The sequence below is a fragment of the Loa loa genome (genome assembly GCF_000183805.2).
Source record: "Loa loa unplaced genomic scaffold supercont3.199, whole genome shotgun sequence".
Lineage (NCBI taxonomy): Eukaryota > Metazoa > Nematoda > Chromadorea > Rhabditida > Onchocercidae > Loa > Loa loa.
Window position 1 is genome coordinate 58747 of NW_018108379.1, and position 18913 is coordinate 77659.

Genomic DNA, 18913 nt, shown 5'->3' on the forward strand with positions numbered 1-18913 from the left:
GATATATTATAATAATGTAAAAGCAAAATTACAATTTTTTTCCAATTAGGAAATTTCCAGATAATGTTAAAGAGAATGCAAATTAATTTTGATATGAATTGGAGAAAATTACGAAGTGACGGAAAGAACAAAAAGAAAAAGGAAGTAAAATAGCCGTAGCTAAAGAATAAAATACAGTATTTTTGGATCTAAATTAGACGGTAAAAACATATAACAATAAAAACTGATTTGAATAAATATCATTACAATAAATAATGGAAAATATCGCAATAGGAAGAGTAATAGTTTCATGCTAATAAAGTGATGTATAGTATTCAAGTGACATAAAATGTGATCTCATTTGAATCATTCTTTTGAAACAACCATTGAATTATATATATATATCAAATAAACTTCTGTTCGTGGCAGTAAAAATTCTGACCGAAACCGCTAAACAATTCTTGAAACAAAGCATAAGAAAAAGCAAATCTCATCTCATCAAAATTAAAAATGAATGATAAGTTCGAGTTTCCAGTAATATTCTAATCAATACGATGAAATTATGCAGCCATTCAGTATGACACATCTCCAGAATAACATGGTCATATCAAAATCAGCAAACATTATTAGCAAATGAATTTCGATTCATTTGGATCGTTTTGGATCGCTTTTAATCCTACGAATCTGGAAAAAACTCGAACATCTTAAATCAGCGTCCCAGTGTGTTTTGTGGAAGTCTTACGGATGTCTGTATTACAAAGAAATGGCATTATCGGAACATGGAGAAACAAGAAGAGGCATATTCGGTGAGCATTACATTTGGGACAAAGTTCAGATAGATATGAAGAAGAAAGTCAAAGATAAAATACAAAAAAAAAAGATAAAAAATAACAAATAAATGGTGGAATCGAAAAAAAATCACAAATAAAGATCTATCGAACACTGGCATTTGCAATACTTCTCGTTCAAAAAAAGGATCTTCACAAATAAGAGCTCAAAATGTAAGCAGAGATAGTAGTATTTTGTATAATACAAAGCAGTGAACTACAATTTTACTAAATGAAGAAAATAATTACTGAAAAGAGAAATTTATGATCTCCTTTGCTAATTTCACATCGCCGAAAAACGATTATAAGTCATCGTCTGTAATTTCAAATCCTTCATTTCTGAACGGCAATGCGTTCTGAAACAAATTTAATGATTCAACGGTACATGAATATTAATATTAATGCCATCCTTTCAAGAAATTCGATCTAGTCCTTCATAAAGGATGTTCTTAACTCTCGTTATGATATAGTGGCAGTACTATCTGCTTATGGTTATCCAAAGAACTGTTATATTTTTAGAGGTTTCAAGCAAGCCCCTGACATTGTCACATAATTAGCTAGCTAGGATTGAACAATCTTAATGAACAGATGAGTTGAATAACAATCCTCATTCTCTTAGGCAATTTCAACTGATAATCCCTTTGAGGAAACATAAAATAATTCTGGTATAAACAATCATGAATCCCAATTAATCTTTATTATTCATCAACTAAAACGCTTGAGAAATAAAACAAGTTTAAAACAAAAACATACCGAAATTGTGGTAAAAGCATCTCGTACAGATTCATTCGAATCGCTGGCAATCGATTCTGTATGCTGCATATGGATGGTACTATCATAACGATTATTTGTGCCCACTGACCGAACGCTACCGTTGTCGCTTTGACTATTCGTTAATGAGTTACGATTTGCAATGACTCCACTTTCTTCGACCTCTTTCGGCTGTATCGAATTCTTCCGTTCACCATTCTCCACTGCTGTTAAATACTGGGCAGCTCTTGAAATAACGGGAGATCCTATCGATTCATCCTCTTGCGAAGAATAAATTTTGAACAGATTTTTTGCTGGATAATCATACTCATGTCCACCAAACTAAATATAAGAAAAATGTTTGTATCTCATTAGGAGTATTAAAAAATAGCAAATCACAGAATTTTATGACTATGAAAAATATGGTGCACTGAATTACAAAGAGTCCTTTAAGCGCTACCTTAACATTAATTAAGAGTGAAAAGAAAGAATTGAAAAAAAGAAGCATTTTTTTAGAACTCTGCAATCGCACAAAAAGAAAAGCGAAATGATATTATACATCTCGAATTAATCATTATTCATAGCAAAAAAGCTAGTGTCATCGCTACAAGCATTCTTAAACAAATCCAACAAAGACATCAGAAATCAGGAAAAAAAATTAAAAAAAATTGGTCACACCAGAAAAAAATTAAATATAAAGCAAAAGAAATCTTTCACCGTGGTCATTAAGGAGCGATGTTCCTTGAGAATTTCAAAACCAATCGATTGAAGCAATAAAGAAAGCAAAATGGCCTGAAACCAACGTTCATTCTGGTTCGAATTTATATCTAACCATCGATTAAACTGTGGTTCGCTTAAATTTGAGGTCTCAGCCACACAACTTCGATTCTATCGAGAAATAACATTAAACAACAAAATTTCGGGAGTTTAGGAAAACTAATATGGAGGTGGTGACCTACTTTTTCATCTATATCAAAATTTTCTTCCAACCTTACAACAAATTCAAGTAAACTATTACAGCTCAGAAAGGCTATCGGAAAAAAAAATCTGGAATTTCTTCAGGTTAGTTATAAATAAAGCAGAATGAGTGAACCAAAACCTGATTGGTATACAGAGTGATCCACTGAAATATCCCCTTTGATATTAGATATTCGAACAAAAAAGTAAAGCCGTTATTATCATGCTGAGAAATTCGCCATACACGAATTCTCGTTGCTCGAAACTCTGCGCGCGCAACCTAAACGAAAAAGCTAAAATATTAATACTGTAACAGTTACTTCAAATTCCCTTAAAATTCAAATCCATCCTCCCCTTATACAAGTTCAGCTCTTCCTAAATAAAATCTAAAAAGAGTAAAACTCGTCTTAAGAAAGGAATTCAAAAATTACTTCCATCGATTTGAGACATACATCATAAGCTACTGAAATGAGATATGAGGAATAACAGCGCTAAAAACTATATCACTCATCATCAAATAACAGCGCCATTTAAGAATGGGACGAAGTAGGAAATTGTCAAAACATTAAAGAAGTAAATGAAGAAACAATTTTAAAAGCTTCAAAACATAATATCAAATACACTCACACCATCCTTAGTTTCCTCATCTTTGAATTCCAAAAGTATATGACGTCGGCCAACCTTCAAATTGCATTCTGTTCCTGGTCGTGGGTAATTACTTGAACAAGGCTCCAAAACTTCATAACTGTAGTTTGGTTCCAAATGACATAAACGAAGAAACTGAAACAAAGGGTATAAAAGAAGAATTAACAGACTTGCCATTTTCGAGACCAGTTGATCGGTCATCATTGAAACAGATGCCGGGTATGTGTGCCTCGTATAAATGAGCTATAACTATATTCCATAATCATTTAGTATCTCTGTCATAAGGATTGAGAAAACTATATAAAACTAAACAAAGATTTCGAAATCCTTCCACAACACAATAATCCACAAGAAGATTAATCTAGAAAAAACGAAAATCAAAAACAACCAATGTCTATCAAGCACGAATTACCTACTAAAACTTTTGATAGTTATTAGAAGAAAACAAAAAATCCATTCACCTGAGTACAACTGCCTTTCTCTTCCAAAGCTAACAAACGATTTTTGATATCTGTTTGACGGGGAACAAAATGACCATTATGCAGATCACATGCTGCCTAAACATTTTCCAGATTTCATTCTTTTTGCTCTAAAATAAAAATGGCTCACGAATATAGCATTAAGTTCCGAAATTTTTTCCCAGAAATATAATGTAAAGGAAGTTTTAAAGACTGCATGATGTTCCTGAAAATCTGTCCATGTTTCTAACATAATTCCGGTACAAAATTATAGATCAAAAAATGTACCTGCTTGTATAGCAATAGAACAGCTCCCGGATCATCCATAAGCTCTTCCTCAATTTTCGGATCCCAAACTAATTTCCTAATAACAATGAAATAAAACACTCCTGTCGCAGCCGATTTCTGGTTCAACAAATGGATCGATAAATAAGGTGACTCAAAATTTCGTAACAGTCGCACAGCTAAATAAAAATTTTGGAAAAAACTTGTTTATGTCTGAAACCTCTGACCTTAGAAAGGATTGTTGAGATTATTCATCGTATTATAACACTTGAATGATTATTCCACATATTTGACGCTTATAAAATACATCATTATATTTAGTTGTAATTTTATTTGGCATTTCTCGCTAAAGTCTCTAACTTCCATTATTATTACGAAAGAAATATGCGTAGACCGAAATGAGCTTCACGATATGTTAAAATATGAAGTGATTCATGAGTCTACTGAATCAGTCCTTATCAAACAAAACAGTGACACTATAGGCATATTAAGAAATAAAAAATTCAGAACATGAAAAGAGAATGATTAAGTGAGGAAGTCTAATTCGGATCTTACAAATAATCCTGTATCTCAAAATTTGACTTATATCATCACAATATTAAAGACATTTTTTTATAAGAGCATATTAGAAACTCAGCACTTCACTGTTAAACTTTTTACTATTGTATGAATAACAAACACAGTGTATCCGGGTATTTCATTGAACTAAGGGAAGACACAAAATGACCATCACCATTAGCATACCGTCGTTTAGCCACAAATAAACCAAAATGTCCAACGTTTTCAGTACCCAAACCAATAATGTCAGCAAATCGCTAAAAATGATTTCGTTGCCTTTCAGAAGAAAAAAATATGATGTATATATATTTCGGATATTTTTCGTAGAGAAATGAAAAAAAGCCTTTAAAATGATTTCGGTAGGATGTTCAACGTTGCAGCGAATAGTCTCCTTGGTACCATCTGCCATGAAAATGTCAACTGAGACGTTACTAGATGATGGTCGAAATGATTCCTGAAGAAAAAGGAGATGATTCTTTTACGCCATCAACTTAAGTGAAAGAAATGGTCAGAAAAATAAGGCAAAATTCACTTACGATTTGGAAATTAAGAAAAGCGTTTTCAGTTATAAAATGTTGAGCGATTGGCTGAAGCTGAACTACTGAAAACAAGACCATAACAATATTACAAAGAAAAAAAGAAAAAAACGGACCAATCATGATATTCAACAAAGTAGTTGGTACCAAAATAAAGCATACTCCATATACACATTAACTGATTTACTTTGAATAGTATCTTGACAACAAAAATGATCAAGCGAGGATTTTTTGATTCTCAATGAAATTAGGTGAGATAAAGACTTGATAATTCTTGAAGGCATTAAAGTGCCAAACTTTTATTATTGAAAATGGAATAATACTTTGTTCCAAAACTGATTTCAATCTAAGTTCTCCTATACAATCTTTTCCATTTTTTTTTTTAATCCTAACAGCAGAAAAAAAAACTAACTTGACTGAAAATAACGTGCCAGTGCCAATCTCCGTTCTTCCAACGTTTTGTGATCCAATGTTCGGAACAACTTTTTCGATGGAAAATCGGGTGTTCTTAATTTTGATCCGAAATGGCTACGCAACTTTTCATGAAGCTTCAACAAATGAGAATATCGTATGCTTGCATGATAAGCACCATTTATGTATATATCAAATGCCTGGGAATAAATAAATACATTAAAAAATTAATGTTATACCAATAAATCTTACTTATTAATCAATGAACACCAATTATAGTAATTACTGGAAGTCGATAATTTATTGATTTTCAGTAGTTATTACTAATCATTTAGTAAAACGACAAAGATGTTAAGTACTATATTAGCAAATATCAAAATAAATGGAAGGAAAAAAAATAGTCCATAGAAAACAAAAGTATTTATCGTTAAAATAAAAAAAAAAAACTCAAATATCAAAAATTGTTATACCAATAAATACATATATATACATATATATATAAGTATCAAAAATGGCAATAAGTACTAAGTAAAATTTTGAATTACTCTAAAATACTAGTAGTAAAATGATAAGTAATGCTTAATTGATATTTTAATCTGTATAAAATAAAACTGAACAACTTACATCATACGTACGGCTTCCGTCTATTTCAACTAGTGTTTGCGTTGTTGGAATCGAAATATGAATCATTTCTAAAATGAAAATAAAAAAAAAAAATGATAGAAATAAATAAAATTACTATTCTTAAAATTAAGTTTATATACATATACAAATACGCATTGTAAACAAACATTATGTATACACACATTTACATCTAAATAACATATATTTGATAAATTTATAGATCTAACAAAACAGATGACACCTTTTGCGCCTATTACTTCACCGCCCAATACTCATCCATTCTACTTTCTCCATTATCTCATTACGAAACGAGTAGGATGACAATTTTCATAAAATTTAAAAAAAAAATGTAAATTCGCAAATGGTACCTTGAACCTGTTGTGTATTTGAGACGGATTTGAAATTTCGAATGGAACTTGGGGTATATTAAGGGCAGGGAATTGAAATTGGAAATGAAAATAGGAATTGAGAGGGTTGAGTGATTTTTTGAGTTCGAAATGATAGGGATAGGATCATTAATTGGAATTGATATAAGAGACTATGAGAGATGATTAAAGTCAACAGGAAGTTAGATGGTGGAAGAAATTTTTTTGAAAATTCATGTTAAATTCATATTCAAAATTGATATAAATTTATATTCATATTAAAAAATTCATGGTTTATTATTATCCGCAATGGAAGAAATGGTTTAATTCATATCAAATGTATTTTATAATCTTATAGAAAAATAATATAGCATCATTGATCATAAAATATTTTCTCATTTCTTTCTTTCTTTTCCTTTCAACGAAATACTTCTTTGTATTCGTATTAATCTTTACTTTCTCCTCACTCATGACCATCTTTGTTCCTACACTATTTTTATGTAATTATAAAATTTAACAAGGTTTAATTTGAGTACTCATTAACTGATATAATGACATATTCAGTATTTATCATAATTATGGAAAAATTGTCACTCCTAACTTTACCATTTAATTTACCCCCAATTTACTGTAATTAAGTGATGAAGGGAGCTAATCTAAAATGGTAATATATCAAATGATAATTTTGGAAAATTGAATATCACTCATTTGAAGTTTAGATTGATAATGAATTTGATGGTAAAAAAATGTTTAAGTTAAAATGAAATTGGTGGATAAAAATACATTGAAGTTGTAAGACAATGAATTAGATGATAAGAGAGCTTTCCATTTAAAGTTATTTCGAATTAAGAAAGTATTTTGAAAGTGGCCAAAGAGTAAATGTAATTAAAGGATGCTTAGAATTATGATGCAATGAATTGTTGTAATTATTAATCGATAAACAAAGTAATTAAAGTTGCTTAAAACATTTAAACAAAATGCAAAGAAAAAGAGTAATCATGAAAATATTTTAAGGCCTTGTGTTTTATTATATAATCAAAAAGTTTATGTGTTTTGAAATGCAATGAATGTAAACAACCAGCAAAAAACTATGTCAACTGTTGAACATTTTCCTGATGGATCAATTACTCAGATTATTTTCGAAAATTTCCTGTAAGTTTTTAATTATTATAATATAGCACATATATAGATTAAATAAAGAAGGAATCATTTCAATAATATGTAGCAATAATACGATCAGCCAAATGTGAGTATTAGAAATGAATAAGTATTAATAAGTAGAAATATTGTATAAATCGTTTAAGTATCTCAACGACGTTTTGTAGGTAAACAAGTTTATCAAAAAACTATTAAATTATAAATGAAGTAACGATATCAAGAGTATGTAGTGAGTATATAAAATAGTTAATTGGAGTAGAACATATTATTTTTACAGCTTATTAGATTTTTTACGTCAGAGTTTTCAAAAATTTAAATACTTTTTTTCTTAGCCTAGAATCACAAAATTGGTGAGATGCTTTCCTAACAAATAAAAGATAAGCGGAGTAATATGATAAAAGAGAGCGAAAGGGGGGAAAAAAAGAATGAGGTAAATTATCTCTTTATATTGTAATACTCTGGTCTCTCAAGTTGGAACCGGATAATAAGTTCTTTATTTATTTTCCCTGTAAAAATTTGAATGTTTCACCAATACGGATGTCTTATGCAGGGGTTAGTTTGGTCATCAATCTGTTATTTCATTTTCAATATGTTCATTAAATGTATAACAAATCGTTCTAATCATTTTAACCTTACCTTGTTCATTAGGTTGGACCAAAATTTTTATTAATTCTAATTTCCTTTATCATATGAAAACAGAACTATGAAAAGGTTTACAAAATTCCTAAATATTTCGTATTTAGTTAATAATTTCAGGACTTATGAACATGTGGAAATGTTTCCTGGTCCAAATTTGAATGTTATTGTTGGACCAAATGGGACAGGTTAGTTGTAATACTGCTTATCTTAATAAGGTAATAAAGTACTTTGACGATTTTTCAAACCCGAACCTAACATGTTAAGTGAATGATGAGTACGATAGTAAATGCCTAATCTGATATAACCAGTTCTTAATTTCGATGTCTCATTTTATTTCATTCCCTTCCTTTAAAGGCAAAAGCACAATTATGTGTGGTTTATGTCTGGCAGTGGGTGGTACTCCAAATTTACTTGGACGATCCGAATTGTTAGCTGACTATATCAAGCATGGTTCGGAGAAAGGATCTGTTAAAGTCTTCATGTAAGTGTTTCTTATCGTATGGTCATTCGGCAAGTATTTGTAAGAGAATTCGGAGACTGTTAATTTTTTTTGAAAAATGTGCGAAAGTGAAAAGCATGCTGAACGTAATACTTTTCTTTTTCGTTAAGGAGATTTTCCCAAGTTTGGCATCAGAATGAATTTTAGACGTGATTCAAAGCGTGAAAAGGATCGAGTATTATCCATTGTTTTGCATCGACCCGGCAGTTCCCATTATTTTGTTGACGGTGAGAAAGTAACGCAGGCAAAATTACGTGATGTTGCTGAAAGCTACAATATCCAGGTGAAATAATGGTTCCTTAACCTGAAATGTTGGTAGATTTTCATGAAATCTGTTGCTCATCCTCCTTCTTTCAAAAAATTTTGTTTGTATTACACTGTTATTTCCGGTGATATTTCGTTTCCTTCATATATGTAAACACTATTAATTTAAACCTAGTGTTGCAGAACGAAGTTTTGCTTGTAAATAATAAAGTAGTTATGGCAGAACAAACTATACAATATTTAATAACCGCATGAAGTGCTATAAGCAAAATCAGGGTACTAATGGGAAATTCATGGCGGATAGAGCAAAAGTACGATAAATTAAGATAGTTAAAACATGTTTTTTCCTATAATAAATTGGCCTGAGATGAAATGAGTGAACCTAATACAAATAGTGCATTATACTGGAATAATACAACGCTTTTATAAGATATGTTAATTTCATTACGGTAATCTAATTTTGACCATTTAATTCTTAATAACAAGTAGTCTAAAGTTTTGTTTTTGTGGCGTTTTTAATAAGGGCAGAAGCGGAAAGAAATATATTCCGTGAAAACAATGAACGAAAGGAATGCAATGAAGATGTGATATTTTTTCATTCTATGCATCAAAGATGGCTTTTTAAAACATTTTCGGTTACAAGTTTCAGATTGATAATCCATGCACGTTCCTGGCACAAGATAAAGTGAAAAGTTTTGCAGAGCAAAAGCCGTATGTTCTGCTTAAGAACACGGAAAAAGTTAGAATTGAAAATTCTTCCATAGTTTTGTTTCTCAACATTTTTATAACTTCTAAATTATAAATCATTTAATCTAACATCATATTTAGGCTGTTGGGAAAAAACTGATCGAGTTACACCAAAACATTCGACATATACGATATGATGAGTCACCTGTTTCGTATACAAAATAGTATGTTTCGGTTAATTTTTCCATGTTCTTATTGTTTTGTTTAGTTTTATAGATATTCTTCGAGCCTTTTGTTTTCTGCATAAATATCTTTCGGTTTTGAAGTTTGGAACGCCTTTTGAATTCTGTGCAAAGTGAATTGAAAACGTTGGTCCCTCTGACTGAAAATTATCGACGACGTGAAACAATGCGAGAACGTATTCGACTTCTTCAATGCAAACAACTCTATCTGGTTTGTTTATACCTTGTTTTTTTCTTTTTTTTTTCATTTTGTTATTTCGGTGATGTCACTTTAGATTAGAGGGTATCCATTCGATGCATCGATTATCCTTTGTGTGATGCAAATATGTTCTGGATTTCATAAGGGGATTTGTCTATTCATTTTAATGTTTTTGGTAGTTGTGCACTTGTTTTCTTTCCATTTATGCTTGAACGAAATGTTTTCCTAGTTTGCTAATATTTGGGCAATATTTGTATATAATTTACAGAAGTGTTTGCAAGCAGAGGTGATCGCGCACGAGAGAATTAAATATAAACGGGTGAAAGAGGGGGAACTCGAAGAGGTAAACTTTCATCAGCCGATATTTGAAACTTTTTAGTCTCTGAGTTTGAAGTCACTTAGTCATTTCGTTTCATTACTCCTACTGTTCTATATATTTATTTACCTCTTTCCACTACATCTATCGTTCTGGCACAGTTAAAGTGTTTTGCTTATGATTCAGTGAGTTGAAGCATAACTTCTGCTTGATCAGAGTAAAGATTCTGTTTGTTCTTCATTATTTTCAGTCCGTTAAGTTTGTATATCCTTTGAAAAGTTTATAGTCAACGAACCTAGCTGATTAATACAGAATTGCGTTAATCTGCAATTAGGGAAAGCTACTTACTACTTTTCTGATGTGTTTTAATAAGCAAATATTATATTTCCTGGGTGTTATAGATGAGGAAAGCAATGCTACCTATCAAAAGTCACTTGAAAGAACAGGAAATTATCAATGAAAGGCACAAACGCGAAGAAAAAAATGCCGTTAGTTCTGTCCTTGTTTGTTCACTTATTTGTTTTAGAATTGCCTTGAAAAGCCCTCGCTTTTTTTGAAAATGAACAAAAGCAGAACAGTTACTCGTTGCATTTGCATGTTTGGGTTAATATCAACATAAATGCTCAGCTAAATCTGTAAAATTCATATATGATTTGTCATAAATAACTGGTATCCGATTGTGTATTACCCTACCCTCTCTTAATTTTTTGCACCATGAAGTTCTCTCGAAAACCACTTTTTTCTTCAACTCAACCTATTCTCCTAGTGATAATGATGTTCATTAATAAAAAAGATTTATGCAAATGGTCCTTTTATTCCAGATGGACGAATTGTTGTCATTACGGAAGGAAACGGAAAAACTGCTTACAGCTGAATCAGTAGATGAATTGGTAATTATTGCTAAATCTTTTCTATCACTAAATGATAGACATTGGAAAGGCTAATCGGGATTCCCTTTTTTTACTCTACTATTCATATAATTAAATAACCAATAACTATTGGAACTTGCTGTAAAAAACACATGGAAGATTGTCATGGCTTGTTATTACATAGCAGTGCAATATGCTGTTCTTTTAATGGTGATATTAAATTATAGATATTAAGTGTGACAAAAGATTATGAACGAGCTAAGAAAGAGTACAGTGAATGGGAAGAACGATTAAGTGCCACACGAGCCGAATGTGTTCTTTTGGAAGAGAAACTTGCTGCTGCCAACCAAGAGTTCATGTCTATGGAGGTATTTTGTGTTTTATTAAATTCACAAATGAAACAAAAGTAGAAGTGATGAGAATAAAGCATTGTGTTCTCCGGTCCTCCCTTGTTTTATAAAGTAAATGTAAGAAATTTAATTAAGGTAAGTTTACATAAGCTTAGTATCAGTAGTGACAGTCATAGTACTAAGGTAAGTACTATGACACAGTACTATGACACAGTGCAGGTTATTTTTGGAAAAACCGAAAAGACATCAGTACTTCTTGTTGACTAACGCCAAATGACTTAAAACAATTTTAGTTTTGGAAACTCAAATGCATGAAAGGGAATAAATCGTAAGCTTTGCATCGTAACCTTTCTTGAAGTGCTTTGTATGCGATTGATGTATCTCGCGTGCAAAAGGATTTTTTTCATTAAATGGTTTTATTATAAAAAAAATTGTCTTTAATTCTCTTTTTCTGGAGTAAGGCAATGATTAAATGTTTTCAGCGGTAGCTTTTGTTGCAGAACGAGAATGCGGAAGTCAGAAAGGAATATTTGGAGTGGAATAGAAAGGAGGAAGAATTAGATAAACAAAAATCAGTCTTGAATAATAAAATAGCTGAAATCGATTCCAAAATACGAGGTTTGTTTCGTAATTTTCAGAATTTCTAAACGAAATTTTACTAAGATTCGAAACTGGAATGGATTTTTTAAGGCGTACACACTTATATCATTGTGCTTTCAGCATTTAGCTTGTTTTTTAGCTGTTAAGGAAGCGATCGACATTGATCAGCAGCCATTTCGAAAGAAATTTGATGTTCTGAAAGGAAATGGTAGAGAGATGAAATGTGACGAGGCATGGCAATGGTATGAATCGCAGAAAGAAAAGTTTCGATATCCGGTTTTGGTTCCTTTGTTATTTGTAAGTACACAGTGAATTTCTTAAAATGTGATTTGTATTTAATGTCCGACTGAGCCTTTGGCATATTCTATTGAAAGGGTGGCTATCAGGACGGTTTTTCAAGTCAAATAGTCAAAGTGGTTTAATTGGTTTCTCCTTGGACTGAGTCAGGAATTATGATTGGAGATATGCTAATATCGTCCTATCCCATCTTCTAAAAGAGGATTGAAATTACTATGTTAGGAAGGGAAAGTCCAAAGAAAATCAATGATACCTAGAATTATTCGTTATAAATCTTTGTGTCGCTGCATGAATATCTTCCTTTAGTTTTTTTTGGATATGCTTCCTATTTCCAGATGTCTTTGGTAAACGACGATGCCGCAGTTTATTTAGAAAATATCATTGCACGTCGTGATTTGTTGATGTTCATATTTCGTTGCAAAGAAGATGAATTATTGTTAACGGATAAACGGCATCCATGGAAAATTAATTCATGTATCATAAGCGATGAAGAGGTCAACTGTTTACTTAGTTTTTCTGCAATCAACGTCACTTTGGTTATGGTCGTTTTTTTGTTTGTATCATACTCCTTTTTTCCCTTTATTGTCAGTGAACTTATTTGATTTACTTAATGATTTATTTATTAGCTGAATTTATTAGTCTCTAACAGGTATTTGTTTGAGATGAAGTTTAAAAGATTAGGTTGAATAAAACTTATCGGGATTCCAGATAACACGCTTTGGAAAAGAGGAGTCGATACCTGCGCATTTATCTTCCCTGGGATTCACTTACATGGCATCAAACCTGTATACTGCACCAGATGCTGTGAAAGCATATTTGAACAACGTCGCATCGGTAATTGCTAAACGTTCGATTAGCAAAACGAAATGTTCCTGGGGTTTCCTTATTGTTTTTAGTACATGTGCTCTTGAGTTGCATTTCCCGGTCTCGTTCACGACTTAAGTAAAACCTGTTGTCGATTTTCATAAATATCATGTTTTTTTTTCTAGTTGCACAAAATTCCCATTGGTACCCAAACAGCAGAAAATCGCTTAGATGAAGTTTGCGAAGCACTCAAGAATTCTCATCGTTTGTTTCTTACAAATTCCTTGCGGGTAATTTTATGCTGTTTGTTTTCTTTCCCTTTTATTTTTTATTTTGACCTACTGTTAGACCAATTTAAGGGTATAATTTGATATCTTTCATTATAACTGATACGTATCCGTATTGCTAGTCGTCTCTTATAATTCGTTTGTGAATGTTCTGAATCAAGTTATTTGTTTTATATGAAATGGCAAGTGACAATGATTAATATTTTCAGGTACGAATCTCAATATCTCGCTACAGTGGTAATTTGTCGGTTCGAACGGAAGCATTACGTACTTCCTTGCGACTTCTTACTGTTCATACTGCTTTACCTAAAAGTAATACGCAGAGTCTCAGTGAATTGGAAAAACAATTCACAAAGCTTAAGGGACTTGCGAATGAGGTAGGTCTTTCCTTTGTTACGATTTTAGTGGTACGCTTAACATCAGTGTTTCGAAATAACATGATCCAGTGGTAGATATAATGTTCAGTTGAAAAACCATGGACGACTTCTAAATTTTTCATATTTTTACTTTAGATGCGATTGGTTCATGAGCGTATCGGACAGACGGAAAAAAATATCGCAGAGGGACGAGAAAGATGTCGTAGAAAGATGGTATGTTTCTGCAAATCCATCTCTTGTTTTTTCAAGCCAAGTAAAGATTCTTTAAATGGTAACATTTTGGTTAAGACTAAATGATTCTGATTCCATCTTATGCACTTAAATGTTCTGTAATTCACATTTCAGGATGCATTTATCAAAAAGAAGGATGCGCGAAATATCATTTCAAGTCAGCTGCGTTCGAAAGCTGCTAGGTTAATTGCGTTATTTCATTTTTCGACAGAAAGTTTTTTTTTCCCCTTGTAGCATTCATTTTTATTACTTATTGCTGCCATTTAATCAAAAACAACTTGGTTTGTAGTATAAAAATTCACAATTAAATTTCAACTTGATGTAGATTCTTGAACGTTCTTTTTGATTTGTTAATCATAGGCCAGAGAACCACCACTGATCATTATAACTTATTTTGCAGAATACATGTCATTGAAAATGATAAACCTGATTTGAATATTGCTGCAAAGAATTTTCAAAAAACCAAAGATGAAATCATTGCAGAATCGTTTGAACGGATTGAAAAAGTTGCTAAATTGATGGTATTCCTTTTTTTCAATTTCAAAAAGATATTTGAAAATATTCTACTATTGTCGTAGTAAGAAAGAAAAATATGGCGTTAAGGATTTAAGACAGTTCATATTTTTTGTTTTTTACCTTACAGCGTGTTATGATAATTTCGTTGTCGTGTTTATAACTTCGAACCTTTCTGTTGTTATCAATTTTGTGCTACTCGTCACCAGCGCTAGTCATTTGCCGAATTTCACTAGCTAATTCTTATTAATTTGGGACGTTTCTCCGGAAATCACTAATGAATAAACTTGTATTTCTCACTTTAACAGATAGTGCTTAAATGATGGATGTTACTTTTTGCTTAATCTTATTAAATTTAATATGCTCAGGAAAGAAGGAAATCACTCATCCAGAATGCATTATTTGCAAGATTAAGTGCGAAAAACATGCTAAAGGAGTTGGATAAGTTGCGGAAACGATTGAATTGCTTTGAGGAGGAATATGAGTCTAAATCGGTATTTTATGAGTTCTTAAAGATTTTTAAAATTCGTTTGCATTCATGTTCCAAGTGGTCTTGTAAAGTCCTGTCAATATATTTCTCTAAAACTATTTTTAATCTTTTTTTTTTTTAATTTAAAGGATGAAATCAGACATACGGGAATAACCGTTAAAATGGCAATAGAAAAACTAAGGAAGAAAAGCAACGATTGTATGAAGCAATCGGTATTGAAGATCCATCTGCAAGCGAAGTAACCGAAGCATTAGAAATTTTGGAAAAGGTTCGTTGGTAGAGTTAATATAATTTAACCATATATCACATTATCTATTGGGAATAAAATGCTGGACGATGTATTTTAGTGCAATACTTATGTTCATTGTTACAAAAAAAAAAAAGTTTCTATGGGTAGTTATAATTAAATATTATACAAACGTTTAATTGAATGCTATGTTAAAAATTTTTAAAAAAAATTGCCCACTGTGATAAAATTTATGGATGCTTCATGTTATCTCGTTCATTGTAAAATTTCATGCTGAATAGCGATGTCAATCATTTTTTTGAAAATGGTTTTCAGTGATAGTTTCAAGTCTATCTGAATTTATTTCCTTGATTGCAAATTTGCGTATATCTCAACTTTTTAGAATTTTGATTGCTATGCAATTCCGGCCACTGATGATGAGATCGAACTCGAACTGGCACGTGAACAGGGAAAACTGGATGCATTACATAGTGAAGGCGAAAAAAAGTTAGTTTCGGTGGCCACTGCTTTTTTTTCTCGTATTGAGCATCAATCTTTTCAATAATTATCGACATCTTTTGCTATTCTCTGTTTGTTTTAGATGACTTTTTGCCACTTTTGAAATAATATCTCGAATTGTTAAAAGTGTTGCATTTTCATGAGAGTTTTTTCTGTTTATTTTCTTATGCTACGTCACATTTCAGGATATTGAACGTTTCGAAAAACTGACACGGGAGAGAGAATCTCTCATCAAAGAATCGGCTGCTAGAAAAAAGATGTATGTTACCGGTGAATGTTTGCCGTTCTTAATTATTCCATAAGTAGGTTGAAAATTACGCGAGGTAAGCGCTTTGAATAAAAATTAGGATAAATTGAACATCTTTTGAATGGATAAAACAATAACTCGAATCACGTAAATAAGTGAATGCTGTGTTAAAGCGCTTGTCACTATTACAAAAGTCCGAGTGACGGAAAACGGGAAACTTAGTATTATTTTATCCGTTGAAAAGTGTTGGTTTGATAAACATAATGATGAAGCCTGGATAATTCTTCATTTTTTCCTGATATTTGTTATTTTAAGGTCAGTGAGTGGGAAAACAAACTCAATCGCTTGTTGGAAGAGTGGTTGCTTGAATTAGAAAGTGTCGTTGGAAAACTGAATCAGCATTTCAGTTCCTTCTTTGAAAGTATGGGATGCTCTGGGGAAGTTCATCTTTTGAAGCCTGATGATAAGGTGATAGTCTGAAATTTTCTTATATATTATGAAAAATTTTTTCAAGTATTTCTTCAATTTTTGCGTAATTCATTAATGAAGTTTCCTTTATATATGTAATTGAGAAATTGCTTCATTTCCTATTTCTGGCGAAATACTGTATCATTAGACGATTAGGAGAACAAACCTCTCAATTTTTTCATCCATCTTTTAGTTTTTGAAAGGAACTAGAAATTATTTCTCACTTTAACTGTTTTTTTCTAATTTTAACTTGCAGCTTGATATTTTAAATTATGGCATTGTAGTAACTGCCAAATTTCGTGAAGGTGAAAGGCTTCGTCAATTAACGCGTCAAGTGAGTTTATGCGTACTTCATTTTAATTCTCTAATTCTGTTTATTTCTCATTATTTCTCCGATTTGCCTTCATGTCAAGAAATCTTATTCTCTTGGACTTCCAAAATAATGAACAGCTGAATTGTTTATGTATTTGGCATTATAATGTTACATTATAGACACAGTCAGGTGGTGAACGTAGTGTGATCACAATGTTATATATTTTGGCATTACAAAAATTAACAGTAGTACCTTTTCGCTGTGTCGATGAAATCAATCAAGGTATCATGTTTAGGTATTCTCTAATCATAACCAGGTTTATATTAAGTTTCCCCGAAAAGTTCATATGGATTTGAATGGAACGAAATAGTGTATTGTAGGATAAATTCTCTGATCAGATTTTTTCATACTTTCTTACTTTGAATTCAAAAGGTGGCTATCCCATAATTACATTGTGAGTTATGCTGTAACTCCTGATTAATCCGGTTAGTTAGACTCATCAAACACACAGCAGTGTCTCCTTAAAACGCTGTGATAAAATTTCAGAGATATGTTGGAAAATTTTCGGAGATATATTACTTATAATTTCCAGTTTTACTCATTGTTTATGCATAGTATAAATAATATAGCATTTCATTATATGTAGTATTTAATTAGAGAATAGAAAACAAATATTAATAGTAAAACGGGGTGTACTGGATGTTGATATATGAATGATAGATTGGTTGTGTTTATTTTGGCGAAAATTTCAAGTTAGGTAATTGGTAAGAGTCAATGCTTTTTTTTTCCAGGAATGGATCCAAGAAATGAGAAGATTGTATTTAACATGATTGTAGATATGCTTTGCAAAGATAATGATTTAGCAAAAACACAATATTTTATGTAAGTTCCTTCAAATGTGAACTAGAACAATGCTATCTTCTCGTCTAGACATAGTTGTAAAAAGGGATATTCTAGATGGCCATACATTGTATGTAATTGTATCCAGCACTATTGGGATAACAGTTTCGGCATATGAATTTCCTAGATTCGTTTCTATGATTGCAAAATTTTTCAGACTCACTCCTAAACTAGTACCTGATCTCAAATTTAACGAAAAGACGAAAATTCATTGCATTTATAGCGGCGGAAAACTTGTTAAACGTGAAGTAAGTGTAAACCCTATGATCGTTCCAGTAATTTTCTTCAAGTCTCTTTTCGGTAAATGATAAAATACCGTACAAGAAAAGTCAGAATAAAGACAAAAAAAATGTGTGTCCTAAATCACAGTATGATATATGAGATTTTTTTCCATTTATCACATTGTGATCTGTTGTGACCTATTTGCTTTTAAAACATCTGAAGGAAAAAGAATTTATCCTTAGCGATATTATATGATTCATATAAATTAATCTTTGGTGTATTTGAATTATTTTTATGTGAAATAATCATAAATTTGAATTTACATCACTCCAAATCTACTTGTTTTTTATTCAACGAGCGATAACTTAATTTCATATATGATTGATATTATTTCAAAACAAATGGAAAATATTTCTTCGAGATAAAACTTCCTTAGGTACCGCTGCGTATTTATTATATACCAATCATCACTCAACCGTTACTCGTTGGTCTAGTTTACCAGTTAAAATGTGCCACCGTATTTTGCAGTTCATTAGACTGATTCTCATGCTTCTAAGGCGCTTTTTTATATTACCATTCAAGATTTTCTTCAATAAATTTGTTAGTATGAAAAAAAAAATGGTGGCAAGTACATCTTAGAAGCAAACTTTAGTTTGCTTCTAAAGTTAGTTTGCTTCTAAAAGTTTGCTTCTTGGAACTAAAGTTTTGAGATTACATTCAAAAATTTATGGTGAGGGAAATCCTCCAGCAAACGAAACTTTTGTTGAATATAATTAAAGGACGGCAATTAAATTGGATTTC

The 18913-nt window shown here is 31.4% G+C and overlaps 3 protein-coding genes across 3 annotated transcripts in view; 2 read left to right on the forward strand and 1 right to left on the reverse strand.

Annotated features, from left to right (window-relative positions):
- Positions 1–890: 890 nt before the first annotated feature.
- Positions 891–6096, reverse strand: LOAG_05903 (hypothetical protein; the record flags this gene model as incomplete). Its single annotated transcript, XM_020447006.1, has 12 exons — positions 891–1162; positions 1560–1898; positions 2274–2348; positions 2656–2793; positions 3141–3293; positions 3620–3715; positions 3905–4080; positions 4581–4716; positions 4833–4913; positions 4996–5060; positions 5408–5606; positions 6031–6096. 12 exons carry the CDS (start codon positions 6094–6096, stop codon positions 1109–1111), a joined length of 1578 nt encoding a protein of 525 aa, XP_020302717.1. The 3' UTR covers positions 891–1108.
- A 1362-nt stretch (positions 6097–7458) lies between these two features.
- On the forward strand, positions 7459–8677 carry LOAG_18117 (hypothetical protein; the record flags this gene model as incomplete). Its single annotated transcript, XM_020450785.1, has 3 exons — positions 7459–7547; positions 8310–8377; positions 8547–8677. The coding sequence occupies 3 exons, from the start codon at positions 7459–7461 to the stop codon at positions 8675–8677; spliced, it is 288 nt and encodes a 95-aa protein (XP_020305491.1).
- Positions 8678–8827: 150 nt separating this feature from the next.
- The window catches only part of LOAG_18118 (hypothetical protein), a gene marked incomplete at both ends in the record, with an annotated part of 10738 nt that continues 652 nt past the window's right edge, over positions 8828–18913 (forward strand). The window contains 26 exons of the mRNA XM_020450786.1: positions 8828–8974; positions 9605–9694; positions 9784–9866; positions 9969–10095; positions 10352–10426; positions 10801–10887; positions 11221–11289; positions 11496–11636; positions 12119–12236; positions 12358–12515; positions 12851–13009; positions 13224–13349; positions 13505–13609; positions 13816–13983; positions 14119–14196; positions 14329–14396; positions 14615–14735; positions 15096–15221; positions 15399–15485; positions 15847–15960; positions 16148–16225; positions 16525–16677; positions 16934–17011; positions 17170–17272; positions 17782–17872; positions 18048–18138. Coding sequence (XP_020305492.1) covers positions 8828–8974; positions 9605–9694; positions 9784–9866; positions 9969–10095; positions 10352–10426; positions 10801–10887; positions 11221–11289; positions 11496–11636; positions 12119–12236; positions 12358–12515; positions 12851–13009; positions 13224–13349; positions 13505–13609; positions 13816–13983; positions 14119–14196; positions 14329–14396; positions 14615–14735; positions 15096–15221; positions 15399–15485; positions 15847–15960; positions 16148–16225; positions 16525–16677; positions 16934–17011; positions 17170–17272; positions 17782–17872; positions 18048–18138 — 2841 coding nt within the window. The remainder of the gene's footprint in view (positions 8975–9604; positions 9695–9783; positions 9867–9968; positions 10096–10351; positions 10427–10800; positions 10888–11220; positions 11290–11495; positions 11637–12118; positions 12237–12357; positions 12516–12850; positions 13010–13223; positions 13350–13504; positions 13610–13815; positions 13984–14118; positions 14197–14328; positions 14397–14614; positions 14736–15095; positions 15222–15398; positions 15486–15846; positions 15961–16147; positions 16226–16524; positions 16678–16933; positions 17012–17169; positions 17273–17781; positions 17873–18047; positions 18139–18913) is intronic.